The following is a 17,357-nucleotide window of genomic DNA, read 5'->3' as shown; positions in this document are numbered from 1 at the left end:
AGATAGACATTATCTATATTATATATAGATATAATTATAGTATATATAAAGTTCTATGTAGTCTATAATATCCACAAGTAATGATGGTTACTTTTTTCCTCCCCAATCCATATACAGTAACTTTCTTTCTTTTTCTTGCCCTACTATACTGGCTAGGACATCACATATAATAATGAGGAGAAGTGGTAACAGTAGACGTCCTTATCTTCATTTTAGATTTTAAAGGGCTGAGTTGCTATCCCATTACTGGGTATATACCCAAAGGATTATAAATCATGCTGCTATAAAGACACATGCACATGTATGTTTATTGAGGCACTATTCACAATAGCAAAGACTTGGAATCAACCCAAATGTCCATCAGTGACAGACTGGATTAAGAAAATGTGGCACATACACACCATGGAATACTATGCAGCCATAAAAAGGGATGAGCTTGTGTCCTTTGTAGGGACATGGATGCAGCTGGAAACCATCATTCTCAGCAACCTATCACAAGAACAGAAAACCAAACACCGCATGTTCTCACTCATAGGTGGGAACTGAACAATGAGATCACTTGGACTCGGGAAGGGGAACATCACACACTGGGGCCTATCATGGGGAGGGGGGAGGGGGGAGGGATTGCACTGGGAGTTATACCTGACGTAAATGACGAGTTGATGGGTGCTGACGAGTTGATGGGTGCAGCACACCAACATGGCACAAGTATACATATGTAACAAACCTGCATGTTATGCACATGTACCCTAGAACTTAAAGTATAATAATAATAAATAAATAAATAAATAATAAAAAAATAAAGGGCTGAGTCTATCTAATTTACCAGTTACAATTAATATTTTAGGTTAAATAACCTTTATCAGCAATTCCCAGCCTAGTTGCTAAAAGTTTTTATCTTGCCTTGAATTTTATCAAATGCTTTTTGTATTGAGAGATACTTTTTTTTTTTTTTTTTTTTTTTGAGACGGAGTCTCGCTCTGTCGCCCAGGCTGGAGCGCAGTGGCGCAATCTCGGCTCACTGCAAGCTCCGCCTCCCGGGTTCACGCCATTCTCCTGCCTCAGCCTCCCGAGTAGCTGGGACTACAGGCGCCTGCCACTGCACCCGGCTAATTTTTTCTATTTTTAGTAGAGACGGGGTTTCACTGTGGTCTCGATCTCCTGACCTTGTGATCCGCCCGCCTCGGCCTCCCAAAGTGCTGGGATTACAGGCGTGAGCCACATAGGTTTCTTCCCAAATTTTTTTTTTTTTTTTTTTTTTTGAGATGGAGTTTCACTCTTGTCGCCCAGGCTGGAGTGCAGTGGCATGATCTCAGCTGACTGCAACCTCCATCTCCCGGGTTCAAGTGATTCTCCTGCCTCAGCCTCCCAAGTAGCTGGGATTACAGGCGCGTGCCACCACGCCCAGCTAATTTTTGTATTTTTAGTAGAGACGGGGTTTCACCATGTTGGCCAGGCTGGTCTCGAACTCCTGATCTTTTATGAACACAGTAAATTAAATAATAAACATTCTGATTATACCATCCTAGATTCCGAAAATAAACACATGTGCTGAGCATGTTCATTTATTTATTTATTTTTATATAAACACAATGAGATTTAGTTTGCAAATATCTTATTAAAGACTTTTTGAATCTATATTCATTAGTGATACTGACCTATAAATTCTCTATTGCCTTTGATTTAGGTATCACAGTAGTAGTAATCTCAAAATGATATAGGAAGTTTTCCTTCTTTTTCTGTAGAATGGAGTGCATGAGATTGGGATTATCTGACCCCTGAACATATGAAAGCACCCATAAAGCCACTGCTGGCCTGGATCAGAGTTTCTCAACCATGGGCACCACTGACATTTTGAGCCAGATAATTCTTTGCTGTGAGGGGCTGTCCTCTGCACTGTAGGATGTTTAACAGCATTCTTGCCCTCCACCCAGTAGATACCAGTAGCACCTCCATTCCCAGTTGTGACAAACAGAAGTGTCTCTTGACATTTCTGGATGTCTCCAGGAAAGGGAGAGGGTGCAAAGTCACCTCTGATCGTGAACTACTGTCTTGGATTAACATCTTTAATGGTCATAAACCATTCATGGCAAGTTATTCCAGTAAACTATGCACTTCATCCAAGTCTTCAAATTTATGGGCATACAATTGTAAATAATAGTCTCATTTCCTAAATTTTCTCAGATTACTAATTATACTCCTCATTTCACTTCTAATTACCTTTCACTCATTTCTTTTCTTTTTCAATCAATCTTACCAGACTTAAGCCCATTTATTAGTCTTAAAATAAACAGCTTTTAGTTTTGTTGATTTCTTATATCTTTTTATCTTTCATTTATTTGTATTCTTCAATGTATTGTTTCTTTTCTTCTATTTATCTTGCATTTACTGTTTTTGCTGTTTCTTATCTTCTTGTTTTAGACAGTTTTGTTTATCAACTTTCAATTTCTCATTGTAAGCTCTAAATATTGTTTAATATTTAATATAAATTTTATCCTTGAACTATTCAGAAATGTGTTGCTTAATTTCCCAACATGTATTATGATATGTAGAGGTATTTTAGCTATATTTTATTTCAAATTATTATTGTACTGTGGTCAGAGAACATTGTAAAATACACATTCTTAGGAATATGATGAGAATTCTTTTGCATATGATGGAAGCAGTCACCTTTTACAAATATTCCATAATGTGCAAACATCCTTATTGGATGCATGGGTCTACATTGAGCCACTGGATCAGTGTTCTTTAAACCAAAGGGTGACAACTCACTAGTAACACATAAAATGAATTTGGTAGGATGTGACCAGCACTTTTTTTAAATGAAAAAGGATAGAAATCATCAAAGTGAATTTTTTTTCACATTTTAACAACTCTGAAATCAAGTATTAATAGCTCACAGAATGACTAGCATAGCACATAGTTCAATAGCAGCAATTTTTTATTTTCTAGTACAAAAAAATCATGTAGCATATTATAATCAAAAGTGTTGTAGAGTGGCCAAGCGCGGTGGGTCACACCTGTAATCCCAGTACTTTGGAAAGCCAAGGTGGGTGGGCCACCTGAGGTAAGGAGTTCGAGACTAGCCTGGACAACATGGTGAAACACTGTCTCTACTAAAAATACAAAAATTAACCAGGTGTGGTGTCAGGTGACTGTAATCTCATCTACTTGGGAGGCTGAAGCAGGAGAATTGTTTGAACCCGGGAGGCAGAGGTTGCAGTGAGCCGAGATCACGCCACTGCACTCCAGCCTGGGTGACAAGAACAAAACTGTGTCTCAAAAATAAATAAATAAACAAAGTAAAAAATGAAAAGACAAAACCATTAGTTAAAAAAAAAAAAAAAAGGAAGAGACCTCTCCAGGAAACTAGATGAACGCAGATGCATGGTGCATAGGGACGATCCACATGGTCTAACCGGCAGTTGGAAGCACAGATCTGGAGCTCAGACGATGTACTAAACATGTTGTTTTGGTCCTCCAAAGTAAATTCAAAACAAATTAAAAAGTTAAATTTAAAAAGGAAAACCATAAAAATTAGAAAGAAATCAGAGTGAATTTTAAAAAAAAGAAAATGGAAAAGGCAACAAAAACAATTTTTAGAAGCTAGAAAGCATATGGGCAAGTGGTAATTGATTTAACAGACTCTAGAAAGCAAACTCCTAACACAGCAGTGTGAAAGCAAAAAGGCAACCCAATTTACACCTCAGGACACCCAATAAAGCAGAAATTGGTAGCACAGTATAATAAAGAGAAGACTGGCAATAGGGAGGTTTGTTCAAAGCCTGTGTAAAAAGGAGTTCTCCAGAATCCCTCCCCAGCTCTGCCCAGAAGGGCAATACCCACTCATCCCCAACTCTCCTATTGGATGATTGGAGGATTTTTCTCTGGAGAAGGTGCAACAGTGTCTTCTTTGAGGAATACCAAACTCAGCCAAAGATGGGGAAACCAAACTCAAAGAGGCTAAATAAAGAATTTCAGGCCGGGCACAGTGACTTGCACCTGTAATCCCCGCACTTTGGGAGGCTGAGGTGGGCATATTACTTGAAGTCAGGAGTTCAGGAGTTCAAGACCAGCCTGGCCAACATGGTGAAACTCCATCTCTACTAAAAATATAAAAATCAGCCAAGCGTGGTGGCGCGTGCCTGTAATCCCAGCTCCTTGGGAGGCTGAGGCAGGAGAATCACTGAAACCCGGGAGGAGGAGGTTGCAGATAGCTGAGATCCGCCACTGCACTCCAGGCTGGGGGACAAGAGCAAAACTCTATCTCAAAAAAAAAAAAAGAATTTCAAACAGAAGACTGAAATCTCCATCCTCATCCCCAACTCAGCTCCCAAAATTCAAGCAGTCAGGAGTTCACCTTCAAAGCAGAGGCTCAGAGAAACCATCTCAGGGAACCCTGGGCAGGCCAGAAAGAAGGATCTGAAAGTTTAAAACTGGAATCCACCAACAAAACAGTCCAACATGTCACCCTACAGTGAACACTGCCCACATGCTAGGAGCTCAGGACAGCCTTTTAATGACCTATTTTTAACAAGAACAAACTATCTAGGACCACACTCATAGGACTCCTCCCCTAACATGAATGATAAATCCAAAGCAACAGGGTAAAGAAGTACCTGGAGGAAGACAATGCAAGAAATGGAAAAGTACTTTTTAACCATCAAAAATATTTTCAGAAAGATAACTGCTATTAAAAAGCTCCAAGGTAGGGAGCAATGGCTCACAGCTGTCATCCCAGCAGTTTGGGAGGCTGAAGTGGGCAGATTGCTTGAGCCCAGGACTTCAAGACCAGCCTGGGCAACAAGGTAAAACCACATCTCTACAAAAAATCCCAAAATTAGCCAGGCGCGGTGGCACGCCCCTGTAGTCCCAGCTACTTAGAAGGCTGACATGGGAAGATCACTTGAGCCTGGAAGGTCGAGGCTGCAGTGAGCTGTGATTGTGCCACTGCACTCCAGCCTGGGTGACAGAGAGCAACCCTATCCAAAAATAAAAATAAAAAATAAAAAATTTAATTTTCAAAAAAGTTCCACGAAACAAAAGTTGGATAATTTTTTAAAGAAATACACTCAGATAATTTTTTAACTTGATAATGGAAATGAAAAGCTCAATAGAAAGGTAGGAATATAAAGGTGATTAAATTTCCCAGGAAGTAGAACAAAAAAGACAAAGAAATAGGAAGTAGGGTGTGTATGGATAAAACAGCCCCCACCACAGCAGGTCCCATGCAAAAGTGTAAGTTTCAGAAGATCTTAGGACTTTCATAGCCACGCTACAAATGACAATAAAATGAAGCAAAGTCTTCAGAACTCTTAAGGAACATTATTTCCTACTGAGAATTTTCTATCCAGCTATCAATCCAGTGTCAGGATATACTAAAGACCTTTCAGGCATTACATGGCTTGAAAGCTACACCTCCAGTGCGACCTTACCTAGGGAGCTAGGAGTAGATGTATTCGCCCTAAAAGGGAGTAAACCAGAGAAGAGAAAAACATGGTATCCTGGAAACATGGGTTCCAACAGAAGAGAAAAAATCAAGGAAATCTCAAAAAAGGTTGGGAAGGAAGATTCTGAGCTGCAGCTTTGCACCAGTTGAAATGGGCAACCAGCACCGGTTACAAGAGATCAGGTGCTCTAAGAGAGGTTTCTTCAAGAAGAAACTGATAGAATTACCTCTGCATCCGAAAATATCACAGAGAAGCTGAGCTTAGAAAAGAAATGCTGAATGAAAGTTTAATAAGAAATAAATTCATAGAAAAGTAAACATAGGAATAAACAAAACAGACATGAAATCCAGAAAAAATAAAAAATTGTGCAAGAAAGAAGTCATCATACTTCACCCTACGGCTCTAGGAGGAGGATTTACATAGTCATAATAATGAAAACCATAACTACGATACAAGGATGGAAATGCAGAAAGTCAGTCTGCTTGTGCGGGGCCAGGAGGATAAAAGAGTAAATTATTTCCTTCCATTTGGGGAAGTTAACAAATAATGCCTAAACTTGAAAAACAAATTAAGAACTAGCATTGGAACCCTGTTATTTACACAAGTAAATACAAGAACTAACTACAGGAGGTGAAGAGGTTGCTGGGAGGACAATGAGGGGGAAATAGAGAGGAGAGAGGGATGGAGAACGGGGGCTGCTGTCATTCTTAACGTTCTTATAACTACATCCATGTTAGAGAGTAAAAAAGAAAAAAAATTGAAAATGTCTTTATTTGGTTATTCTCCAGCTGCTCTTTTCAGCATTTGTGTATTTGATTCCTTTCTTATTTTCTACTCATATTAAACACACTTATTTTACAGATTTTGTCAGCTACTTCTGTCATCTAGAGTTTCAGGTCTAATCATGCTATCTGTATGACACTCCATCATGGTGGCTCCTCTTCTCGGGAGCTTTCTAGTATTGGATTGTGAGCTCACCTTTGGTGGGGCTGCCTGCATGGGACACCTGCTGGGCCTTAGTCAAAGTTCTTCTGCACCTGCTTCTTTTAGATGCTCCAGGGGTATTTCCAACCTAGGACCATGTCCATGTTACTATCTCAGCTTGAGGGGCCCCAAGCTAAGTTCAGGGTATACATTCCCAGAATGGATGCCCTGGTGTGTCTCCTAAATTCTCCTCCTGGACCTGGGCACTCATTTCCCCAGCTGCCAGGAATGAGGACTGCTAATGGCCGCATCCCTTTGCCAGAACCCCCCTCCACTGAAGGACGCTGCCTCCCCGTGGTTGTACATGTCCCTGCGGCAGCCCACGCCAAAGACTGGTCTGGCCCCCATGCTTCACCTGGAAGCCATCTCAGCTTCCAGGTCCCTGTGGGACAAGCCTCTAAGGCAAGAACACTGCAGTTCAACCTCCCCTCTGCCAGTCCTGGCTCCCCGAAGGTGTTCTTCCTGACAGCCTCCCTCAGCCCCTCACCCCACTGCCAATAAACCTCCTGGAGGGAAGCTGAGTCTCCGAGTCTATTTCCCAGGGAATCATCGACCTACAAAAATTCCAAACACAAATGTACATGAGGTCAGTCTCATGGTTCTGAATTCCAGTGAAGGCTCCCCCACGCTCATCCCCTCCTCAGTCCACACAGAAATACACTGACACAGATGAGCTTTTCATTGTCTCTGGGCTGCTGGAGGTGTTTATTCTGGTCCACACTTTCACTGAAGGTAAAGTCCTTTTAAGGAATTTATTACTAGTTTCCTCTATCCGCCCGGTGCTGGCCAAAGCATTTGTTACTGACTAAATTGTGTGTCCTCAAAATTCAAATGTTGAGGCCGGGTGTGGTGGCTCACGCCTGTAATCCTAGCACTTTGGGAGGCTGAGCGGGGGCAGATCACCTGAGGTCAGGAGTTCGAGACCAGCCCGGCCAACATGGCAAAACCCTGGCTCTACTAAAAATACAAAAATTAGCCACGCTTGGTGGCATGTGCCTGTAATCCCAGCTACTCAGGAGGCTGAGGCAGGAGAATTGCTTGAACCTGGCAGGCGGAGGTTACAGTGAGCTGAGATCATGCCACTGCACTCCAGCCTGGGCGACAGAGCAAGACTCCGTCTCAAAAAAAAAAAAGAATTCAAACGTTGATGCCCTAACCCCCAGTACCTCAAAATGCAGTTGTACTTGGAGATGGGGGTCTTTAAAGAGGTAATTAAGTTAAAGTGAGGTCATCAAGGTGGGCCCTAAACCAATATGCCTGGTGTCTTCGTAGTAAGAGGAAATGAGGACACAGACACACACAGAGGGACAACCACGCACAAGCACAGGGAGAAGACGGTGATCTACGAGCCAACGAGAGAGGCCTCAGAAGAAAGCCAACCCTGCTGACACCTTGATCTTGGACTTCCCACATTCGCCAGCGGGAAGGAGGCATGGCCGTCAGACATGGGAGAAGGTGGACAGGGAGTAAGAGTTTCCCCTGCTGGGGTTAGGAGCAGGGGTTCCCTCCCTACCTCTGGCTTCCTCTGTCCCTTCTGTTTCTCAATACTTCCGCATCTCAACCCACAGCACAAGGCACTGGGAAGTCATCTCTTGTCCAAAAGGAGCTACACCAGAAATTCACCTGACAGAGGCAATTCCTACAGGACCAAATTACAGCCCTGGGATATCCACAGACCAGAAAACCCCTTCGCAACCAACTGCTTCACGAATATGATGGGAAAAAGACTGAGAGGCAAGAGGAAAAACCCTGACAAATGTCCCAAAGGGCCCCTGCCAGCAAGGAGCCAAGCAAGAAGGGACAAGGGACCCTGGGCATGAGATGAGCCCACCTGGGGCTCACCGCCCAGCTACGCTGTGTCACCGCCATGGCTGTGCGACAGGGGCACCTAGTGCTAATGCACCCTGGCCGTGCTTCCAATTCAACGCTGTGTGAAGAAGGCACTGAGAAGGCAGGCAGGGCAGGCAGGCAGCTGCTGAGACCCCTCCCCCACTCCTGCTGGGAACAGCAGCCCACTGTGAGCGGAGACTCAGGGAGATGAGTCCTCCTAACAGCCTCAGGGGAGTCCCTGTCAATAGAAGCCTGGATGCTTCAGTCCGGGGCTGGGGGGATGCTGGGCAGTGCAGTAAGCAGGAGGGGTAAGACTATGAGCTCTTGCATCCCCACCGTTTACAAAGTTGAAGATGCTCTCTTTGTTTCCTTTGTCTGGCATCTCTACCTGCAAATGTACATCCTCAGCCTGCTGCAACCACAGTGCCCAAGCAGGGCAAAACTGACTCCAGTCCAACCAGCGTCTGAGTGTCCACTGTGTTCGCGGCTGAGAACACCGCCTGAAGAAGACGGGCCTGGTGTGGAGGAGTGCACATTAGAGCCAAAAGCAATACCAAGATGATTCAAGTATCGTGCATCGAGTTCCTGATCTATGGGTGTCCATGGGGCTATGGGGGAAGGGAGGCATTCCAATCAGCCTGGAAGGCTTCCCAGAAAAGGTGCTCTTTCATCTTGATCTTGAGGGATAAGTAAACTTTTGCTAGAAAAAGAAGCATGGAGGTCAGGAACCAAAGGCATCTGAGATGAAGGGAAGAGCAGGTACATGGGTTTGGGGCGAGAAACACGACACAGCCTGTGGTGCCCGCAAGGAGCCTCTGGGGGCTGCAGCCGGCAGTGCATGGGGATGGGAGGAGGTGAAGGCAGCCAGGAAGAAGGGGACAAGATCATGAGGGACCTCATGGTAAGCAAAGTGGCCTGTCTGAAATGCGCCTCCGCACTCCATGTGCTGTCTGAGCTCACGGCACAGAGGGTGACAGGTACAGAATCCCTGATCACGTGGCTACAGGGTATGAAGGCAGAATGTAGAGGGAGGGACAGTTGTCAGGGCAAGGTTCCCAAACCGCTGGTCTGCCTGTTCCTCCCTCCTGGTCTCCACCTCTCAGAAGCAGCCTCCGGGTTTATCGTCGCGAGCACACCCACGGGGAGCACACTATCCCTCAGAACACCGCCAGGATGTGGCTCTCAAACTTCCTGCCCACATCCCCCGGCCCCTGCACCATTGCTTGCTTCAGCGGCGGCAGCCGGACGCTTGGCAGGAAAATATTCCTGCAGATTCTCCACAATCGTTCCACCTCATACGAGGAGGTGGACACGGGAGCTTGTCAAGAGGCCCGGGGCTGCGAAAAGTCCAGCAAGGATTAGATGCCACATCTGACATGAGGAGCGGCCAGAAGTGTATGCAGGCAGCATGCCCGGGCCTGGACATGCATAGAAAATATCTTGAAGAGCAGTTAAGACACTGGTAACAAAGGTTGCCGGCAGGAGAGAGAGACTTTAGGACAGGACAGAGATTTGGACTGTGCTCCTTTGGTCTCAGGAATTTTTATCTTGTGTACATTCTGCTTTGTTCAGTAAAATAAATACATGACCAGCAAACTATACAAAGGATCATTCCACACACAGAATGTCGGCTGCACGGTTAAGGTCTTGGGGCACAGAAGTATTTCAGGAGTAGGGGAAACAGGCGAGTTTAGGGACACGGGCAGAAGCGACAAGGGCTTCACAGCCTTCGTGCATGGAGGAGGGCACAAAGGGAAGAACTGTGATGAAGGAAACGGGCAGTGTCATGGATAAAACTGCTCTGCGGGAACGGGCGCCTGCAGTTGGTAAGGCCTCTTTGGGGAGGGGAGTTGTCAGTGAGGAGGCTGTCCTGTGAGATCCGTGAGATGGGCTGCCCAAAGGACGTGGGCTCCAGTCCCAAGGAGAAGAAGTTTGAGGAAAAAAAGGGGGGCAAAAGTCAGGGCAGACCAGACCTTTTTTGTTTGTTTGTTTGTTTGTTTGTTTGTTTTTTGAGACAGAGTCTCCCAGGCTGGAGTGCAATGGCGTGATCTCAGCTCACTGCAACGCTGCCTCCCCTGTTCAGGTGATTCTCCTACTTCAGCCTCCCGAGTAGCTGGGATTACAGGCACGCACCACCACACCTGGCAAATTTTTGTATTTTTAGTAGAGACAGGATCTCACCATGGCTGATCTCATGGTGTGGCCAGGCTGGTCTCAAACTCCTGACCTCAAATGATCCACCCGCCTCAGCTTCCCAAAGTGCTGGGATTACAGGCATGAGCCACTGCGCCTGGCCAAGGCCAGACCTTTAAGGCCACTGCAACTATGTCCGTGTTACTCTCAGCACACCAGAAAGTGCCTGAAGAGCCTTATGTGTTTTCCATCTCCCAGTGTGTCTGTCAGATGAGAGAACACCTAAGAAAGTTCTCAAACGTTTTTTGCTGAGTTTACAGAAGAATCATGCAATTTCATTTTATCTCTCAACTATTAGTCTCATAATTTAGAAAGAATAAAAATACATATCTTACCATTTTTAAGGGTTAAGAGTTTACATTAAAATGAAATAAATTATTTTAAAATATCCACATCTAAAAAGAAAATCACTCCTTTCCAAGGTGTTTTTCTAGTTCTTAAATCTACAGCTGCACCTTATTTATTTGTTTATTTATTTATTTATTTACTTTGAGACAGAGTCTTGCTCTGTCGCCCAGGCTGGAGTGCAGTGGCATGATCCTTGCTCACTGCAACCTCCGTCTCCTGGGTTCAAGCGATTCTCCTGCCTCAGCCTCCCGAGTAGCTGGGACTACAGGCACACACCACCACACTAGGCTAATTTTTGTATTTTCTTTTTAGTAGAGACAGGGTTTCACCATATTGGCTAGGCTGGTCTCAAACTCCTGACCTCATGATCTGCCCACCCCGGCCTCCCAAAGTGCTGGGATTACAGGTATGAGCCACCACTCCCGGTCAGCTGCACCTAGTTTTTGAGTGAGCTTTTTCTGAGAAGATCAGGGTTTGAAGTACTTCTTTAATGGAGCTGTGTATCTTAGGAAAGGTTTTCCCCTGAGAATGTTTCAAATATGCCTTCGTTTCCCACAGAACATGCATTGAGTGCCTAAAAATTAACTTGCACTCAAACCTGATAAACAGAGTCAGAATGCATTTTCCTAAATCACTGTGACAAAGATATCAATGATGTCAAAACCCTGAGTTTTGAAACAGAACTTCTGTTCTCTTTCTAGCTTCATTATTAGAACAGACTTTTTTTCACATTTGTTCATAACAGGATTGCCATTTTCCATGCTGCCTACCGATTATAAACAGAATGAATTTTAAAACCAAACTAGAGCTCTCTCTGAAATAGTCAAGATGTATTACCATCTGGTTTTATATCAGCATTTGAACAGATCCAAAATCACTACAGTACCAAGTATCATCAAAAATAGTTCACATTAAAAAATAGTTCATGTCCCTCTCAAAGCATACTCAAGGCACAAACTTCGAAAGTCCACCTAATTTTTCAAACTATCCTAGACATGTGAATGCCAACCATAATTACATATGCGATTTATAACAAATAACTCAGTAATACTGACGTAAGCTAGTTTTATCATCAGATCTTTTAGAAACTACTAACTTGAGAAGACATGGTATATTGATTACCTGAAAGCATATAGGAGATGAAGGGTAACAATCTTTAACTTGTAAACCACAAATAAAATTTTAAGGCTCCCCAACCATCTGAATGGACCTCTCTTCTCAGCCAAGGGTACTCCAAAGTTAACCTGAAAACCTGTTTCCAGCCGTGATGGGAAAGGGGACTCAGAGGACACTCACTGTACCAGCCTCCCTTCTGGAATTCAGGAAAAGCTGACCAGCATTAGCATCAATGCAGATATTAAGTCTGATAAGAAACATTTACAGTCTGTTCTCTCTGAAGTCTGCTATCTGGAGGCTTCCTCTGCATGATAAAACTTTGGTCTCCATAATCCCTTATCAGAATCCAGAGATTCATTTTTATTGATTCCAGGTGTTTAGATAATAACTCAAGTCTTTCAACCAATTGCCAAACAGAACATTTTTTAATCTACCTATAACCTGGAAGTCATCCACTTCCAGTTGTCCCAACTTTCCAGATCAAATCAGTATACATCTTACAAATATTCATTGATATATCATGTCTCCCTAAAGAGTATAAAAGCAAGCTGCACCCCAACCACCTCAGACACATGTTTTCAGACCTCCTGAGGCTGTGTCACAAGCGCGTCCTTAACCTAGGCAAAATAAACTTTCTTAACTGATTGAGACCTGTCTCAGAGACTTTCAGGTTCACAACCTACAATGTACATGTCAGGTAAAAATACGAATCTTTCCAGTTGACCGAGAAAAAGAGGTGTGCCCCCCAACTTGTATCTACCCTCCTCATTTCCAAACTCCAAAGAGCCCACAGCATTTCTTCAGAAGATACTCAGCTAAAAATCAGTAACCATGATTAAATAAATAGAAAATGGCAGCTAAGGAGGTGAAGACAGGAACTCCAGCTGACCCCAGGAGATATGACTCCAAGACAACTCCCTTAGCAAGAGAATGGCCATAGGATGACCCTATTACCCCCCAAAATTGTAATTGTTTATAAAATATATGAGATGTCGGCCTTGTATGTAAATCTTCAGGTAGAATTTATCATTTTCCAAGAAATATTGTCCTTCCACCTAACTAAAAAAAAAAAAAAAAAGTTTTAAAAAACCTCTCAGTTCATTTATTTGTCTTGAGTTCTGATTCCATGCAAGGATGGATGATCTTCCTGCCCCAAATTTTTCACCATCCAACAGTAGCAAGAAGCCACGTCCATAAACACAGTCGCTTTCTCTTCATCATGATTAACACTCCCGCCAACACACGTACACACACAGAACACACATGCACACATGCACACACTCCAGAACTTCTCCGCCACACCAAAGCATCATATACAGTAATGCTACAGCAATCCTCTTAAAAATACCAATTGATTCAATTCAGCCATTTCACTGGTTTGGACAGAGGTGCAGGAAGTCAGAGCACTGCGTTTCATCCATCTCTGTTAACTACCTCCTTCCTTGAAGAGTACGACTGGAAGTTTTTGTGACACTTTACAAAAATCTTTATTGCCATTTTTGAAATGTTCCCTTTTTCTTAAGACACTAATTTAAACATAACTTCGAAAGTCAGTTTATATTGCTTAATCTCTATTTATTTCCATTCAAAACTAGGAAAAGAATTTCACAAAAGTCTGGCACCATATAAATGATGCTTTGGAAGAGATTTTAAAAACTGCATATTAGAAATACATTTAGGAAACTAAATAGTAAAATCAACAACCCTAACAACACAATCAGAGACCACATCAAGGGTTTAAAAATGAAACACAAACACACACACAAACACTAAAGCTACTCTATAGTTAAAGTGGAGGAAAATACAATTCACCTTCTACATTTTTTGGTTTGACTAAACCAGAACAAACTGTAAGTAACGTGAGAACAAATTGAATGTACTATAGCTAACACAAATCATGATATTATATGCCAATACCAACATTTTATTGGCTAGAAGTTAGAGGATTTAAATTAAATACTTGCTGCAAAGAAGGTGTAAAATCATTTTTAAAAGAAAAAGAAAGAGAAGCCCTTTCCACAAAGCAACCTTCTAGTTCTGTATGCACTATGCAACTGTCTTTCTTTATTAAAGGAAATGAACAACGGTTTTAAGATAACCCAACTGATCAGGTGTAACATGTGAAATCAAAATTTCCTCATAATTTTTGTCTATGATGAGACTTAAGTACAGCAAATGTAATATCACTCTCCTAGAAGAAAGACTTGCCCAATATTTCTTCACATTCAGTCTTCATTCAAACACCCACGTGATAAATCAAAACAGCTTTATCAGGCACATGGACATGTCTGAGTTACTATTATTCTGTTTGTAAATCGCCTCCCTTCATTCCTTTCCTTTTTCTTTACATATGCAAATTATGGTGTCTGATCCAAAGTCCTCCACCAGCCACCGCAACCAAATTATCCCTTAGGGACATCAATCCAGCTTGTTATTCTTGTTTCAGCTTTTAAAAAGTGGGGGCAAGGGGAAGGAGTAGCTATTTTCAGGAATCAGAATTCCCCTTCATTAGATTTCTGGCTCACTGGTAAAAAATGTTGATACTCGGGAATGCATTGCCCTCCACTTCTAAATGTTTGGCTGTTTTAGAGCCAAGATATGGTACAGTCTTTCCAATATAAATTGCTTCAAGTAATATATGCCTAGTTTTGCAGGGAGCATTTGGTCAAATTGTAATACTCCCTCTTGGGAGCCAACCCCAACTTCCAGCAGCAGATCTAACCTTGCAGAATAGAATTTTAAGCAACACGCACACATAGCTTGTCTTCTAGCAGACACGGGCTTTCTTCTCCTAATCTGAGGGTTGTCACAGGAGACACCTTGTGTGATGCCTATCACTGAGAAAATAGATCTTTCTGTTAGGTAAGAAATTCGTCACAAAATGCAGTCTTTTCCCTAGCATCAAAACACACACACACACACACACACACACACACACACACACACACCCCACTCGGGTTTCTACCAAGGTTGAGCTGTAACTGACACTGCTTAGGCTTGTGAGTCACTGCACAATTCATAAGAATAAATAGCACATGTACATTTCCATAGGCTGCAAAATGTTAGTCGAGAAAACACATGCCATCGGCCTTCCTAACCCCCAAACAGGATTATCTGGCAGAAACACTTCCACTTCCTTAGTTTTTCTTAATTGCAATACATGGTTTTGTTTCCATGGCCACCGAAAACTTGAGAGAAGACCCTCCCATTACCCTTTCACTAAAATGTGCATAGGATTTTCCTCCAAGCCTTACACAGATACGATCAGGGAAAAGGAGAGGGCTCACTGCAATATTGCACCCAACTTCTTGCATTAGGCTCAAAATAAGAATCTTAAGGATATATATGTGTCACGTGTCAGCCCAAGCTGAAGGCATCCAGCGAGAGTATTTTCACTATTCAGCTAGCAGCCAGCATCTACTTCCGCAAGCCCGCATACTGATGAGAGCCAAGGCTCCCAGTCACTCTCCACCTCATCTTCTTACCAGTCTTTCCTCTGCAGAGGAGAGAAGCTATTTTACTAATTTATAAGTCCTCTGACTATCCACCCATCTAAAAAAATTTCCTCATCAATAATAGTCAACTAAAAGCAAAAGCACATCCCACAGGAATTAGAGAATAAAACAGGCAACAGCAGCACATATTGGCCGACGAGACCCCTGATACTCACTAAAGGCAGCCACCGCGAGGGCCAGGGTGACAATGATGGAGAACCAGGACACCCACAATGCCTTCTTCCTGTAGTTCTGGGCTTCGTGAGGTTTCAGGCGGGTGCTGCTTTCTAGTAAGCCTGACAAAAACAAGGAGAAAGGGAAGTTAGACATTTCCTTACTAAGAAACCCACAGCAAGAGCTGCAATTTCTTACCCAAGGATTGCAAACTAACAGCCCGTGGGCCAAGATGTGTTTTGTTTGGCCCACACTGTGTTTTAACAATTAGAAGATTTCACATGAAAATCAAGCTTTCTGGCACCCCTTGAAAAATCACAGGCTCTGACAATATGGGCCGCGTATTTCTGCAGGGTAAGAGCAGCTGTCCTCTTTCGAAGATCTCCACAGACCCCACCACTCCTTGACATATCACACCAGGCCACTCCTTTGGCCCTGTGTTAAGTTGCTTGGCCTCAGGTAGATGCTGTTCCTGCCCACAAGGCCTTTCTGTTAGGAAAACAGCACAAACCACCCACATTCAGCGGGTCTTCAGGCTCCTCAGCTGTGAGCACTGATTTGCATTGATTCACCAGCACAGTCCCAACTGGTGGATCGGGTTTTGCCCAAAGCAAAGAGTCAGTCTACAAATGACCTCACTGCTCCCCCAACAATCAGCAGGAGAAGAACCATTTCTCTTTAACCACATCCAGCAAGAGCCTCCAGGCCCAAATTATAAGCCAAGTCTCCTTCCCTCCTTTTTCTGTTCTATAGTATACACATCCTTTTTAGCAAGCACATGTCAAAAAATTCTCAGAATATTAAAGTGGGGCAAACCTACTAAAACTAGAGGTAGCTTCCGAGGTAGGCCATGTATAAGACAAGTTTTATTTTTATCTCCTACGCTTTCAACATGGAGAGTCCTCGACAACAGAAATTCATGACAATTCCCAGGCAATGTCCACAACTGCCTGGGGTCAAAGACTAAAATGTCTTCAGAATGATCTTGATTTATATGTTTATCCTTCTCCTTTGACTATAGATCATATACAGCATCTCTTAGTTGCACAGAGCACCAGATTTTCTGGCCATGCATTTACATAAACAGGAGCTTATTACACCATCTCTGATGAAACAACCCACAACACAACTTTCAGAGGTTGAGCAGCCTCATCAGAGCAGCTCCAAAGAATGAACAAATTGGTAATGAAAGCTCAGGTGCCAATTTGTAAAATATCACACAGTGTGAGACATACCACACCTACGCATCACGTAGAAGACACCATCTCATTCATCCAACTGGGTACCACAGTAAGCCTCTGGTTGCCAAAAACTGCATCCTGACCAAAAGTTAAAACCAGGACCCTGCTAAAGCTTTTCAGTTCCATTTATAACCCAGACTCAAGCATCGCTGAACAAGTCCTGAGCGAAACAAGCCAGAATGTCAAGAAGGTTGGTGAGTGAGCCCAGCTCACAGCCTAGAGATTTTTAAATAATTGAAACCTACAGGCTTACATAGAATCAAAGGTAGATGAAATGCAAATGTGAGGCATAAACGCCATCACCATCCTCCCTCTGGAAATCTCCCCAAACCTTCCTTCGTAAGTGGACTTGGATGGAAAAGATACATACCTTCTCTCTTGTCAAATTCTGCCCAGGTACAAGTAATTTAAATAAAAATATAGCAGGCCCCTTTGTCTATATCTTCCTTGGCTGCCAAAAACCACCCTATTCCAGTTTTCAACTGTACAATCACCAGTTATAGCCCTATCCTAGAACGAGCAGATTC

General features: G+C 43.1%; 2 protein-coding genes across 2 annotated transcripts in view; one reads left to right on the top strand and one right to left on the bottom strand.

The window, feature by feature from the left end:
• Window positions 1–17,357, top strand: part of RAB3GAP1 (RAB3 GTPase activating protein catalytic subunit 1) — a 1,043,110-nt gene that overhangs the window by 563,040 nt on the left and 462,713 nt on the right. The gene's annotated exons all lie outside the window — the stretch shown is intronic.
• Window positions 1–17,357, bottom strand: part of TMEM163 (transmembrane protein 163) — a 259,583-nt gene that overhangs the window by 238,169 nt on the left and 4,057 nt on the right. The window contains exon 2 of the mRNA XM_050751007.1: window positions 15,592–15,711. Within this exon, the coding sequence (XP_050606964.1) occupies window positions 15,592–15,711 (120 nt within the window). The remainder of the gene's footprint in view (window positions 1–15,591; window positions 15,712–17,357) is intronic.

The sequence above is a fragment of the Macaca thibetana genome, chromosome 12 (assembly GCF_024542745.1).
Source record: "Macaca thibetana thibetana isolate TM-01 chromosome 12, ASM2454274v1, whole genome shotgun sequence".
NCBI lineage: Eukaryota > Metazoa > Chordata > Mammalia > Primates > Cercopithecidae > Macaca > Macaca thibetana.
Note: the sequence above shows the minus strand (reverse complement) of the source record. Positions and strands in the feature narration are given on the sequence as shown.